At 42.8% G+C, this 13,649-nt stretch overlaps 1 protein-coding gene across 3 annotated transcripts in view; it reads left to right on the forward strand.

Moving 5' to 3' along the window:
* The window catches only part of LOC117386944 (myosin-16), a 70,695-nt gene extending 58,824 nt beyond the window's left edge, over positions 1 to 11,871 (forward strand). The window contains exons 12-22 of one of the 3 annotated variants that reach the window (XM_055229788.1): positions 494 to 626; positions 1,505 to 1,721; positions 2,219 to 2,355; positions 3,837 to 3,940; positions 4,644 to 4,836; positions 7,935 to 8,138; positions 8,516 to 8,641; positions 9,178 to 9,348; positions 9,715 to 9,915; positions 10,412 to 10,558; positions 10,963 to 11,871. In XM_055229788.1, the coding sequence (XP_055085763.1) occupies positions 494 to 626; positions 1,505 to 1,721; positions 2,219 to 2,355; positions 3,837 to 3,940; positions 4,644 to 4,836; positions 7,935 to 8,138; positions 8,516 to 8,641; positions 9,178 to 9,348; positions 9,715 to 9,915; positions 10,412 to 10,558; positions 10,963 to 11,115 (1,786 nt within the window). In that variant the 3' untranslated portion in view covers positions 11,116 to 11,871. The remainder of the gene's footprint in view (positions 1 to 493; positions 627 to 1,504; positions 1,722 to 2,218; positions 2,356 to 3,836; positions 3,941 to 4,643; positions 4,837 to 7,934; positions 8,139 to 8,515; positions 8,642 to 9,177; positions 9,349 to 9,714; positions 9,916 to 10,411; positions 10,559 to 10,962) is intronic. The other 2 variants (XM_055229789.1, XM_055229787.1) reach the window with 2 other exon arrangements.
* Positions 11,872 to 13,649: the final 1,778 nt, after the last annotated feature.

Consider the following 13,649-nt stretch of genomic DNA (forward strand, 5'->3'; position numbering starts at 1 on the left):
TAAATGAGAAGGAGAAAAACTATAACATGGTTAAAAAGTTGATTTTGCAGAATAGCTCTGTAAGTAACTGCTGCAATATTTCACAATTTAGCAGTTTACTTTTTTCTATCACCATGGGGACAAGCGCTAAGTGCACTTTGAAAGGTACAATATGTAATTCTGAAGGTGACATGTCAACTGCCTGATTCCATGGAAACAGAAATTTAAAACCTTACTTCGAAACATGGACATAAATATGTTTTATGTCATACTGTGGAACATTATAGCCCAAGAAAAGACAACTCCACTCTTAGTCAGGACATAGTAAAATAAAAACAGCCAGCTAAAATGTTACATACAGTGGCTTTAAATGTCTACACTTTAGGCTATTTTACATTCATTACACAAATGTTAGAAAAGCAAACCAAATATGAACATATTCTACAATATAAAGTACATTCTGCTGAAAATATCCAAATGGCTTTGACAGTCCTCTGCTGTTTTGTGTGGTTAGGAAGAAGCTGGCATTGCGTCTTCAGGAGGCAGAGGAGGCGGTGGAGGCGACCCAGGCCAAATGCTCCTCTCTGGAGAAGACCAAGCAGAGACTGCAGGGGGAGCTGGAGGATCTGTGTGAGGAGCTTGACAAGGTACAGGGACATGTCCACTGCGTTTAACCCTTCCTCCAAGTGAGCGCTGCCATGTAACCTAAAGCATATAAAACATTAAAGGTCCTATATTAACACAGGAGTAAAACTGACTCCTGTGAGCTTTTAGTCACATTATACTGTTACCTTATCAAAAACATGCCTGATGTGTTGTTTCAATCACACTTTTCAGTAACCTTCCATTATTAGTCTACATCTTCCAAGCTCAAAATGCTCTGTTCCACCTTGTGATGTCACTTAGAGGTAGTTTTAATGTTAACTGCATTTTTTTTTTTTTTTTTTTTTGCCTCAATTGAACTGATTTACTCTGCAATACAATAGATTAACCTGAAATTGTTGCTTTAAAATAATTTTAGTTTTATCTTAACTAAAATATATTTTAAAGCCCCACAAAATCTACAATATCCTCTGGTGCACCAAGGAGCAAAGATGAAACAATATGTACTTTCGTTTGGCAATATCAGGGCTGCAAATTATTCCTTATGACTGTAATTTCATCACTTAAAATACACTGCCTGAACAAAAAAAGAGTCACCACCTGGATTTTACTAAGCAAATAGGTACGAGTTGCTGCAGTTGGTCAGGTCTAGGTTCAGCAGCAGTCTGTGCTCAAAGAATGAGGTCAGTTGACTACCTGAATATACTGAATGACCAGGTTATTCCATCAGTGGATTTTTTCTTCCCTGATGGCACGGGCATATTCCAAGATGACAATGCCAGGATTCATCGGGCTCAAATTGTTAAAGAGTGGTTCAGGGAGCATGAGACATCATTTTCACACAGGGATTGGCCACCATTGACCAGGCAGTGTAATTGTATTGTTCACTTGACATTTTTTTCTTCCTGATCTTGTGTCCCAGGCAAATGGCTGTGGTCAGGCTCTGGACAAGAAACAGCGCCTCCTGGAGAAGCAGCTGGGCGACTACAGGCACAAGTGCGAGGAGCTGCTGTGTGAGGTTGAGAGCTGTCAGAAGGAGAACCGCCAACATGCCACCGAGCTGTTCAAACTTAAGAGCATCTACGAGGAGAGCCTGGAACAGATGGAGGTGCTCAGGAAGGAGAACAAGGCCTATCAGGGTACCACTGCACACTGTCACATACATGCTCACTGAAGACTTAAGAGTCTGAACAGCTGCAGGGTTAGAGGAACAGGGCCTAGGGTACTACTTCTCAAAACTGGAACATATTCACCATAAAAATCGATACACCAACCATAATAATAGAAAGACAAGATGATTATATAAACAATATGGAACTTTATCCCGTCATCTTTTTTTGTAGACATAGAAATATGAACAGCTGCATGGTTTAAGAATGAACAATTATATACCAGGGTAGTTATATACCAGGGTATACCACTGTCCCATACACAGTAACTAAAGGCACAACTGCTACAGGAACAGGAAGCTAAATCCCTTTTCAGACCAAGTATTATTCAATACTTTTAAGGGGCAATGTGAAGTAAACTAGTAAACAGTAGAAACACTATTATCAGCTCTGAACTTTTCTGTGAATGCTATTGACAGGCCAGTAAAATGGGGAGGCTTCATTTTGCATGCTTGCCTTTGTTCCAGAGGAAGTAGCTGAGCTGTCGGACCAGCTCTCAGATGGAGGGAGGAGCGTCCATGAGTTGCAGAAGGCCAAGAAGAAGATGGAGATGGAGAAGGAGGAGCTGCAGGCATCTCTGGAGGAGTCTGAGGCTGCTCTCGAGGTACTATACCTAACCAGCAACAACAAAACAGTCACTGCCTCCTGCCTCACTGAACTCCAATTTATGTGTATTTACCTGACAGGGTGGATATTTAGTGTATATGTTTTTCATCTGAAATGTCTTAACTAATGTTTAAGACTGTTATGATGTTGGTTTCTCATCAAAAATATGCCTGAAGAGGTTTCACATGTCATCAATGCAAGTCTGAGTATTTTAGAGATCTCTTCCTATACTCTACCATCATCAATGCAAGATCTTGGTGGAAAAATGTATGCGACATTGCAGAAGCTTATCAAAACAATGCCACAGTGAATGGAATGTGTGCTGTAATCAAAGATAAAGGTGGTTCAACCAAATATTAGAGTGTGTGACCTTTTTTTTTTTTATGTTAACTTTTTTTTTTGGCCAGGCAGAGCATGTTAGGTGTTCACAGTCAATACCCCATAATACCCTCACACAATGTAAACACCACAAACACATGCACAATATGATTAACATTTCATCAAACTGTACAGTTTGTATATTTGTATACAAATAAAATGCATATAAAAATAGAATTGTAAAATCAAGTACAAGGTCAGACATCTTTTTTCTCAGACTCAATGTTCCTCTCCATAAGCTTATACTACCAAAAGATACATACCTTTGTTTTACTGAAGTCGACTGTTGCTTCGCAATCTCTGTTTAGTCTACTGCATTGTTTTTGCTGTGTTATTGCAGATAAAACATGTCATATACACTACCAGTGAAAAGTTATATCCATGATTATTTACATATTGTAGGTTCTACAAGTGGACACGCATGGAATGCTGCAAACAAAAGATAAACAAAAATAACAGCCACCCTTTGCTTGAATCACTGCTTTGACTCTGGGCATTCCTGGACACACATAGCACAGCTGTGAAGTGAAAACAATTTCAGGAGACATAATGAAACTCTTTGAAAGAAGACTAAGGGTTTGCCTTCTTTATATATATATATATATATATATATATATATATATATATATATATATATATATATATATATATATATATATATATATATATATATATATATATAAAAAAAGGCCTGGAAGGTGAAGGTATCAGTGGTGCCCGTGGTCATCGGAGCACTCGGGGCAGCGATCCCCAAACTGGAGGAGTGACTACCGCAGATTCCCCGAAAAACATCAGACATCTCAGTCCAGTATTAGGAACAGCAAAGATAATGTGCAGAACCCTCAAGCTCCCAGGCCTCTGGTAGAGGACCCGAGCGTGGAAAAATAGGGGATGAGACCACCCGCTGAGGGTGAGGAGGAGATTTTTTTTTTTTAAATACTGTATATATAGAGATATACAGTTGAGTTATTTCACTTTTTTCCCTACATAATTCCAGATATCTTGTTTCAGAAATTTGATCTTCTGTATATGCAATGCAGAAAGTAGTAAACACTGTAATCATGGTAATATAATCAAGCATAAATAAGTATGTGTGTGCAGGTAGAGGAGAGCAAAGTACTGCGTCTGCAGATGGAGCTGTCTCAGATCAAAGCTGATCTGGAGAGGAGACTGAAGGAGAAGGATGAGGAGATGGAGGTGGCCAGGTAACAGCAGCCTGTGATGTGGTCTGGCCTTTACTGTTATAGGAACAATAGTGGCAGCTGGACAGTTTTGATAGGCATCCACAATAAACACTAAACTGTGCACATGCACAGATTATAATCTGATTTCGGCATCTTTAAATTTATTTAAATGCCAAACAGCAAAATCTGATAATAATCAAAGGGACCATGATCAGAAAAGAAATGTGATGATCAATCTTTATTTACAGAGCCCTTTACAACACGCAAGGTGGCCAAAGTGCTTTCCAATAAAATCAACACAATATAAAAACTTGCAAAACATTAAACAGTGAAATATTATAACTCCAAAAATCTGCAGATTCTGAGTGCACATGTAACTGCAGTCATTGAAAATTAATATCACTAAAATGAGAAAAACTAAATCATATCTGAAAGAGCGGTGCAAGAAGCACAAATGTTCAAATCATATTGTCAACATAAAGCTTGTAGCTTGTCACCTGTAGACTTGGGTCCGTGGGAAGAGTAACCAAAGCTAACAGAGTACTGTTAGACTGTCAAATATATTACTCGAGTACGAGTGAAAGTATGGAAAACTACTCAGAGGAGAACAATTCTATTAAAAGCTTACTCAAGTAACCGAGTACACATCTCTGCTAGAATATTATTATATTATTCCTGTAAACTGTTTCTGTCCTTACATGTAACAACCCCACTGTTGTGACAGAAAGAGCCAGCAGAGGGCGTTGGAGTCCCTACAGGCCAGTCTGGATGCTGAGGTGAAAGGTCGTGTGGAGGGGCAGAGGCTGAAAAAGAAGCTGGACTCTGAGCTGTCCGAGCTGGAGCTACAGAACCAACTCCTCACCACAACCAACGCAGAGCTCAGCAAGAGCAGCAAGAAAGGCCAGCAGCAGATCAAGGTGAGCCACCACAGCTGTCCACTGGCATAACTGTGGCACAGGCAGAATAAGCAACTGCTTATAGTGGTGCCCACAATGATGTATCTGAATGTGCTGATCATTAACAGTGTATAGCGCAAACTCTATTGTCGATGCGGCTGCTCGTAGTTGTGGTCATAAGGTCTGCGGTGCTTGTCGCGGCGGCAATCCCCAAACCCGGTGGTGGACACCGGAAGTAAGTGATGCCGTCAAGCTGAAGAAGGAGTCCTATCGAGCCTTGTTGGCTCGTGGGACTCCTGAGGCAGCTGATGAGTACCGGCGGGTCAAGCGTGCCGCAGCTCGTGCAGTCACAGAGGCAAAAACTCGGGGTTGGGAGGAGTTCGAGGAGGCCATGGAGGAGGACTATCGGACGGCCTCAAAGAAATTCTGGCAAACTGTCCAACGCCTCAGGAGGGGGAAGCAGTGCTTCACCAACACTGTGAGGATCTCCTCAATCCCCCCGTCACATCTTCCGAGGAGGAAGCAGAAACTGGGGACCCGGAGGCGGACTTGTCCATCACCCTGGCTGAAGTCACTGAGGTGGTTGGCAAGCTCCTTGGTGGCAAGGCTCCGGGGGTGGATGAGATCCGTCCTGAGTACCTCAAGTCTCTGAATGTTGTTGTCTCTGCAACATCGCATGGCGGTCGGGGACAGTACCTGTGGAATGGCAGACCGGGGTGGTGGTCCCTCTGTAAAAGAAGGGGGACCGGAGGGTGTGTTCCAATTACAGGGGAATCACACTCCTCAACCTTCCCGGTAAGGTCTATTCCAGGGTACTGGAGAGGAGAATCCGACCGATAGTCGAACCTCGGATTCAGGAGGAGCAGTGTGGTTTTCGTCCTGGTCGCGGAACACTGGACCAGCTCTATACTCTCCATCGGGTCCTTGAGGGTTCATGTGGGTCCACATGTGTTTTGTGGATCTGGAGAAGGCATTTGACCGTGTCCCTCATGGTGTCCTTTGGGGGGTGCTCCCGGAGTATGGGGTCCGGGACCCTTTGCTAAGGGCTGTCCGGTCCCTGTATGACCGGAGCAGGAGCTGTGTTCGCATTGCCGGCAGTAAGTCAGACCTGTTCCCGGTGCATGTTGGACTCCGCCAGGGCTGCCCTTTGTCACTGGTTCTGTTCATTATATTTATGGACAGAATTTCTAGGCGCAGCCAGGGGCTGGAGGGGGTCTGGTTTGGGAACCACAGGATTTCATCTGTGCTGTTTGCAGATGATGTTGTCCTGATGGCTTCTTCGAGCCAGCACCTGCAGCAGGCACTGGGGCGGTTTGCAACCAAGTGTGAAGCGGCTGGGATGAGAATCAGCTCCTCCAAATCCGAGGCCATGGTTCTCGACCGGAAAAAGGTGGTTTGTCCACTCAGGGTGGGTGGTGAGTCTCTGCCTCAAGTGGAGGAGTTCAAATATCTCAGGGTCTTGTTCACGAGTGAGGGAAGGATGGAGCGTGAGATTGACAGGCAGATTGGTGCAGCGTCTGCAGTGATGCGGTCGCTGTATCGGTCCGTTGTGGTAAAGAAGGAGCTGAGCCCAAAGGCAAAGCTCTCGATTTACCGGTCAATCTACGTTCCTACCCTCACCTATGGTCATGAGCTCTGGGTAATGACCGAAAGGACAAGGTCACGGATACAAGCGGCTGAAATGGGTTTCTTCCGCAGGGTGGCCGGGCGCACCCTTAGGGATAGGGTGAGGAGCTCGGTCACACAGGAGGAGCTCGGAGTAGAGCCGCTGCTCCTACATGTCGAGAGGAACCAGTTGAGGTGGCTTGGGCATCTGCTCAGGATGCCTCCTGGACGCCTCCCTAGGGAGGTGTTCTGGGCATGTCCCACCGGGAGGAGGCCCCGGGGAAGACCCAGGACACGCTGGAGGGACTATGTCTCTTGGCTGGCCTGGGAACGCCTTGGGGTCCCACCGGAGGAGCTGGAGGACATGTCCGGGGTGAGGGAAGTCTGGGAGTCCCTGCTTAGACTGCTGCCCCCGCGACCCGGCCCTGGATAAGCGGAAGAAAATGGATGGATGGATGGATGGATATATATATATATATATATATATATATATATATATATATATATATATATATATATATATATATATATATATATATATATATATATATATATATACAAGACCCAGACAGTAATCAGATACCCAGCAGGAAAAGCTCCTGACCATGCATGACAGGTTCCATCCCAAATCCAGCACTCTGAGACCGTACACAAGCTGTACGGAAGGAGGCCGAGCTCTAGTGAGTGTGAGAGGCACAGTCCAGGATGAAACATCCAAGATCCATAAGTACATCAAGGACAAAGCCCCAACAGATGACATGCTCAGGGAATGTCTCAGACAGTGGAGCACAGAGAAAGAGGTGCTGGAGGAACCATCATGGAAGGACAAGCCCCTCACGGGATGTACCACCGGAACATAACTGAAGTGGCTGATATCAAGAAATCCTACCAATGGCTTGAAAAAGCTGGTCTGAAGGACAGCACAGAGGCTCATCCTGGCTGCACAGGCCTTGAGCACCAGAGTGGCCCAGATCTACCACACCAGACAAGACCCAAGGTGTAGGTTGACAATCCAGCACATAACTGCAGGGTGTAAGATGCTGGCAGGGAAAGCAAACATGGACCGGCATAATCAAGTATAGTGTACAGAAACATCTGTGCAGAGTACGGACTCGAAACCCCAAGATCAAGGTGGGAAACACCTCCAAAGATAGTGGAGAATGATCGAGCCAAGATCCTGTGGGACTTCCAGATACAGACTGACAGAATGGTGATGGCGAACCAACCGGACATTGTGGTGGTGGATAAGCAACAGAGCAAAGCCATTGTAGTGGACATCACAGTACCTCATATCTTAGGACACTCACAAATCATGTTTATGAAATTTGAGTTAAAAAAATCCATATACTCTACGTATAAATATACATGATTGTGATTGTGCTCCAGACTTGTGTGTGTGTCTTCAGTTATGCTAATAATAGTACTTATCACTTCAGCCGTAATTGTAGGTACATTTTTAACCAATACTCATACCAACATGTAAACAAACGTCAATAGTAATCATATGTTTTCAGGACCTACAGGCCCAGCTGGAGGAGGAGGTGCGGGCTCACGAGCAGCAGCAGGAGGAGCAGGCAGCGCAAGAGAGACGGGTCACAGTGCTGCTGGGTGAGGCAGAGGAGGTGCGCACAGCCTTGGACAGTTCGGAGAGAGCCCGCAAAACTCTGGAGAACCAAGTCCAAGAGGCCAACGACAAGTGCAGCCACCTCAGCACCCAGGTCAGAGTCCCCAGTGCAGCATTCAGGTCAAAACCACTTCAGTACCCAGATCAGAACTCCTAGTGGAGCCACTTCAGCACCCAGATCAGAGCTCCCAGTGCAGCTACTTCAGCACCCAGGTCAGAGACCCCCTAGTGCAGCCACTTCAGCACCCAGGTCAGAGCTCCTAGCGCAGCATTTTCCTTAGTTAGGACAGTTTACTTTCTGCATGTTTTTCAAAAAACGTATTTCCACTAAAAATAGATCAAAGAACATACATCCGTGTCACCATTTTTGCGTTGGTGTGTTTTGGCGATTTGCTTTTGGTACTGGCAATGTGAAATTGCATTAGCCGAGTTTGTTTTATATAAACCTTGACATACTGTTTACCCATGCAGCTCCAGAGTGCCTTGAGTGGGCGGAGGAAAGCGGAGGTGGATGTGCAGACTCTGCAGCAGGAGCATGAGGAGATCCAGGCTGAGCTCCGGGGGTCAGCGGAGAAGGCCAAGAAGGCGCACGCCGAGGTATAGACACAACAACCACAACCAGGACCCAGTTTCATCACGTCACTAAACAGCCACACAGAACCATTCGACAGAACCATTAAATTCCATAAATAGGCCTAACCGTGTCCCCAGATACGAGGTAAACATGTTCAAATCAAATATAGATTTTACTGATAATAGTTATAATGTTGCTTTGTTCTTAGATGCAAAAACACTAGACACCATGGCCAAGTTTTATGTTATAAATATAAATATATATCCAATGACAAATTAAAATGAGCCTCACATGAGTCTCCCATTTGGGTTGCCCCTTCCAGTGCAGCATCTGCAGTTTATTAAGTGAATTCTGGAGGTTCTAATCTTTCACATGAGGCCTGGCCTGTCCATGTACTGAGGATGAGAAAAAAAAAAGTATCATCTATGTGCAGGTTAAGGCTGTGATTCTAATACCTTTTTAAAACTGTAAAAGTGCAGGCTACATACTTTTCCTTTAAGTGCAATTATGTGCAGTTTTAAATATGAAAAATAAAATGATTTATCTCTGTTGCCCCCAGCTGTCCAGAGTGAGTGAGGAGCTGCGCGTGGAGCAGGAGCACTCTCTACATCAGGAGAGGGTGAAGAAGAGTTTGGAGGTTCAGCTCAAAGACCTGAGCATGCGGCTGGATGAGGCTGAGCAGAGCGCTATCAAAGGGGGCAAGAAGCTCACCCACAAACTGGAGGCCAAGGTAGTACCCGCTACAGATTACAGACAGAATTTAAATACAAAATGAAACATTGAGTATAAAGTCTCGTACTACTCATGTGCAAATTCTTGCACTACTCATGTGTAAAGTCTCGTACTACTCGTGTGTAGTGTTGTACTACTCGTGTGTAAAGTCTCACACTACTCATGTGCAAAGTCTCATACTACTCGTGTGCAAAGTCTCATACTATTTGTGTGCAGAGTCCCATACCACTCGTGTGTAAAGTCTTGTTCTACTCATGTGCAAAGTCTCGTACTACTCGTGTGTAAAGTCTTGTACTACTCGTGTGTAAAGTCTCGTACTACTCGTGTGTAAAATCTTGTGCTACTTGTGTTCCCGTGTGTGCAGATAAAGGAGCTAGAGGCAGAACTGGAGGCAGAGCAGGCACGGCACTCGGACACGGTGAAGAGCCTGAGGAAGAACGAAAGACGCCTCAAAGAGCTGCTGTTCCAAAGCGAAGAGGACCACAAGAACCAGGCTCGGCTCCAGGAACTGGTGGAGAGGCTGCAGAGCAAGATGAAAGCCTACAAGAGACAAGTGGAGGAGGCCGTACGTACTCACGAGGAACAGGGCCAGACACAATGTAGAGATTATTTTAAAGCAGACCTAGTACGCAAAATTTACTTTTCAACCTTTTTCAGAGAGAGAGAGAGTGAGAGAGAAAATAAATAAATGAATATATTAATTGTCTATAATCCTATTGGTCAGATTCCATTATGTGCTAAGTGAATGACAGGTGGATATAACCAATCACAATGAAGAGTAAAAACTGTTTAAGAGTTACTAAGATCAGACTATTATTATCAATATTATCACTATTATTACGCCTTCCCCTTTACTTTAAACTAAACTAAACTGCTAAACTAACTAACTAAACTTGAATCATGATCAAAACAAAATCATGATCTGGGTCTAAGAAAATCATGGTGTACATTTTTTTTGCCCACAACATGACCAAATACTCAATGCCTATAGAAGCCCAGATCAGGTCAATACTAAGTTTAAGCTCACTTGTCATCTATGTTTTCAATCTGCTTTTGTGCAGGAGGAACAGGCCAACATGAACTTGACTAAGTATCGGAAGATGGTGCACGAGCTGGACAATGCAGAGGAGCGAGCCGACATCGCAGAGTCCACTCTCACCAAGATCAGGACCAAGCGCCGAGGCAGCTTCAGCAAAGGATACTCATCTGTAAGTCCCACTGCATACCAACGCTCGCAGACCTGTAGTACCTCAAATATCCACCTGGCGTCTCTGTTCAACTATGAAGAAGTGATATTTATGATTTAAAGGTCATATGAGAGGTTTTCATTTTTTTTTTTTTCTAATTCTAGTTGTTTTTGTGGGATAGTACCTGATGACTAATGTAAAAATATTTATCATATTTTTACACCAGTCATCATCGTTAAAAAAAAAAAAAAAAAAAGTTGAGAAGAAAAGTACAAAATATAATGCCTCTCAAAATTCAGTTACAAAAGTATAATTTGTGGTAAAGTTTGTAATACATTTCTAGATGAAAATGATGATGATGATGATGATAGTGATGAATAAAATGTTTCTGTGGGTCTATAATGTTGAGGTGTTGTGCTGCGCAGGGCTACAGCACGCCTTACCCCGGCCTGGTCCACTCCAACAGCTCCGTGTGCTCAGAGGGACATGAAGACAAGATTCTGAACGATGACAACGAATCTGTCAGCTCTCTCATCCCTGCCTATCTCAACTCTCTGCAGAAACTCATGATCGACTAAAGACACCTGGCCTATCTCCACTCTCTGTAAAGCACAAAATGTCTTACCCCAGGACAGATATATTGTATAAACATCTCTTGAGGTCAAAAAATGTCCATTGTGTACTATCTGCATCTAATTGTGAAGCGTTTTATTGTCTGAGAATGAGGAAGTGCCTGTTATTACCAACAATTGCAGCATTACTGTGGCAGTTGAGAAAAGCGTCTATACACTCATCACAGTGAAAAATGTGCATGCTCATAATGTTGAACTGATATTGATATATCCCCCATTCCTATTCTATCGGCCCACATTGATATTTGATGGCGATATTCAGTACCAATAATTTTTCCGCTGCCCAATTCTCTGTGCACCCTTTTTGACTAGACTAATGAATCAAAACAGAAGTGGAAGAGCGTTATATGACAATATGTTACACAAACATAACAAATAATTTTATATCCCAAACAAACACATTTGATTATTTTTTTTACAAAAGTAAAAGTTAATTTGTGGGCCTTGATAATGATTTTAAAAGCTAAATATGTGTACTGGCAAATATCAGTTATTGGCCACAGCAGCAAGACAAAATATTGGTCCATCCCGAGCTCAGAATGCATAAGGGAAGTGAAGGATAACATTGGACCACTGCAAACTGTTTAAAATGAAGTAGTTTTTCACTTTTTTAAGACAGTAAAATCACGTACAGCAACAACTCACTGACAAACCCCGCCTATCTCTACTCACTGTAATTTCTATTAAATATTCTTTTTAGACCACCCCGCTTTAATACCACTTTGTGCTCTAATACCACTTAATGCTCTGTTTGTTAAATGAAATGTACCTGTATCTGTTTCTCTTTCAAGCAGCTAATCCATACTCGCGTGTTTTTATAGGATTTGTTTCTTTATTTTAAGTTCAGGAGAGTGAATGAATGCATTTCCTTTATGTCAGATATTAAATTTGTATCAAAACAACAGATCACAGTTACATGTTACTGCATTATAATAGGGTTGTAAAAAGTAAATAAAAGTATCAATACTAAAAAAAGTCACATTCACAGGACAAAAATGAACGTTTCATGAATAGTTTTCAAATGATCTTGAGCTGTATCAGAGCAAGTATAAGACACAAACTAGTATACACCCATGGACCACTATGAACCTACCTGGATCACTGAGGGGTTACACAGATATAAGACCACATGGGAATATAAAAGACATTACAGTACTGAGTCTATTCTTTAGAATCGAAACTGAGCTTGAAATTTTAGTATCGTGACAACATTAATGATATATAAAGGTGCAATATGTAACTTTCACATGGAGGATCAGCATCTGCTTATCTTCACGGAGATGATATAACTTTGAATGCCTGGAATGTTCCACTGTATGACATTAAATCGGTCAATCTTAGATTTTGGCTATCACAGGTGGGTTTATTTCTCAAAAATACCTTGAAAAACAGACATTCTTACTGTGTGTGAGATCACCACTCCATAGATCTAATATTTGACCAGAAATTGTACTCTAATAAGAGTAACATTACTTCAGAATAATATTATTGTATGTAATGTAGAATTACAAAGTAGCGGTCCAAGAAATTACTCAAGTAAGAGTAATTGCAAACTTGACTGTTCGGAAGTAACATTTGATTTATAATTTCTTGAGTGCATTCTGGAGCTGAAGGTGATAATGGTGATTCTTCTCTTCTCTAAAACCACAATTCATAAAAAAATAAAATAATGCAAATTTGCATAATTACAATTTTGTTGGAGATTTTTGACACATTTCTACTGAAAACTGACATTTGCATAAGAGATAAAAAATAAAAAAAATAAAACAAAGCATATAAGGCACTGTGAAACACCAAATTAAATAAATAGAATAAAGGGAAAAGAGATGTGGAAGAGAAATAAGACATGTGTAGACCACTCTCCTGGGCTGAAAATGCATTGGTCCATTCTGTGACACAAAACACAATGTTGCAACATTCATCCAGTAACAGTAGCAACACACAAGAAGACACATGTGTGAATACTAGATATAATGTATGTTACGACCCAAAAGGATCAAACATATTTGTGGAAGGACACAGGAAGCAAGGTTAAGGGTTCAAACATATATTTATTGTTAGATTGTTTCAATTCGGAGTCAAAGTGGAAAGACTGATAAAAACCCTTGCCCAAAACCCCGTGCCCAACCCAAAAGGAACCAAATTAACAAAAGAAAAGGGACCATGGTGAGCCGGCCAACGTAAAATAAGGACTGCTGTCCCTACCCTATCAAAACACAACCCCCTAAACTTTCCCTACGGAAAATAAACAACGAAAACAGAACGTCCGGACCTACCAGGCCAAACAAAAGCTAAGCTAACCAAAAGCTATACGACCAGGCATGGAGGCGTCAGCAGGGAGCAGCCGAACCCAGAGCGCGGGGAGTGCGTGCGCGCTCTGGCTCAGGGGAGCGGAGACCGGCGGCGAGCGGAGTGGAGAGCAGAGAGCGAGCACGCCGGGCTCACTCTCTTTAAAGCCTCTGGGGCGGGAAAATGACGCC

This window comes from Periophthalmus magnuspinnatus, chromosome 19 (assembly GCF_009829125.3).
Source record: "Periophthalmus magnuspinnatus isolate fPerMag1 chromosome 19, fPerMag1.2.pri, whole genome shotgun sequence".
Taxonomy (NCBI): domain Eukaryota; kingdom Metazoa; phylum Chordata; class Actinopteri; order Gobiiformes; family Gobiidae; genus Periophthalmus; species Periophthalmus magnuspinnatus.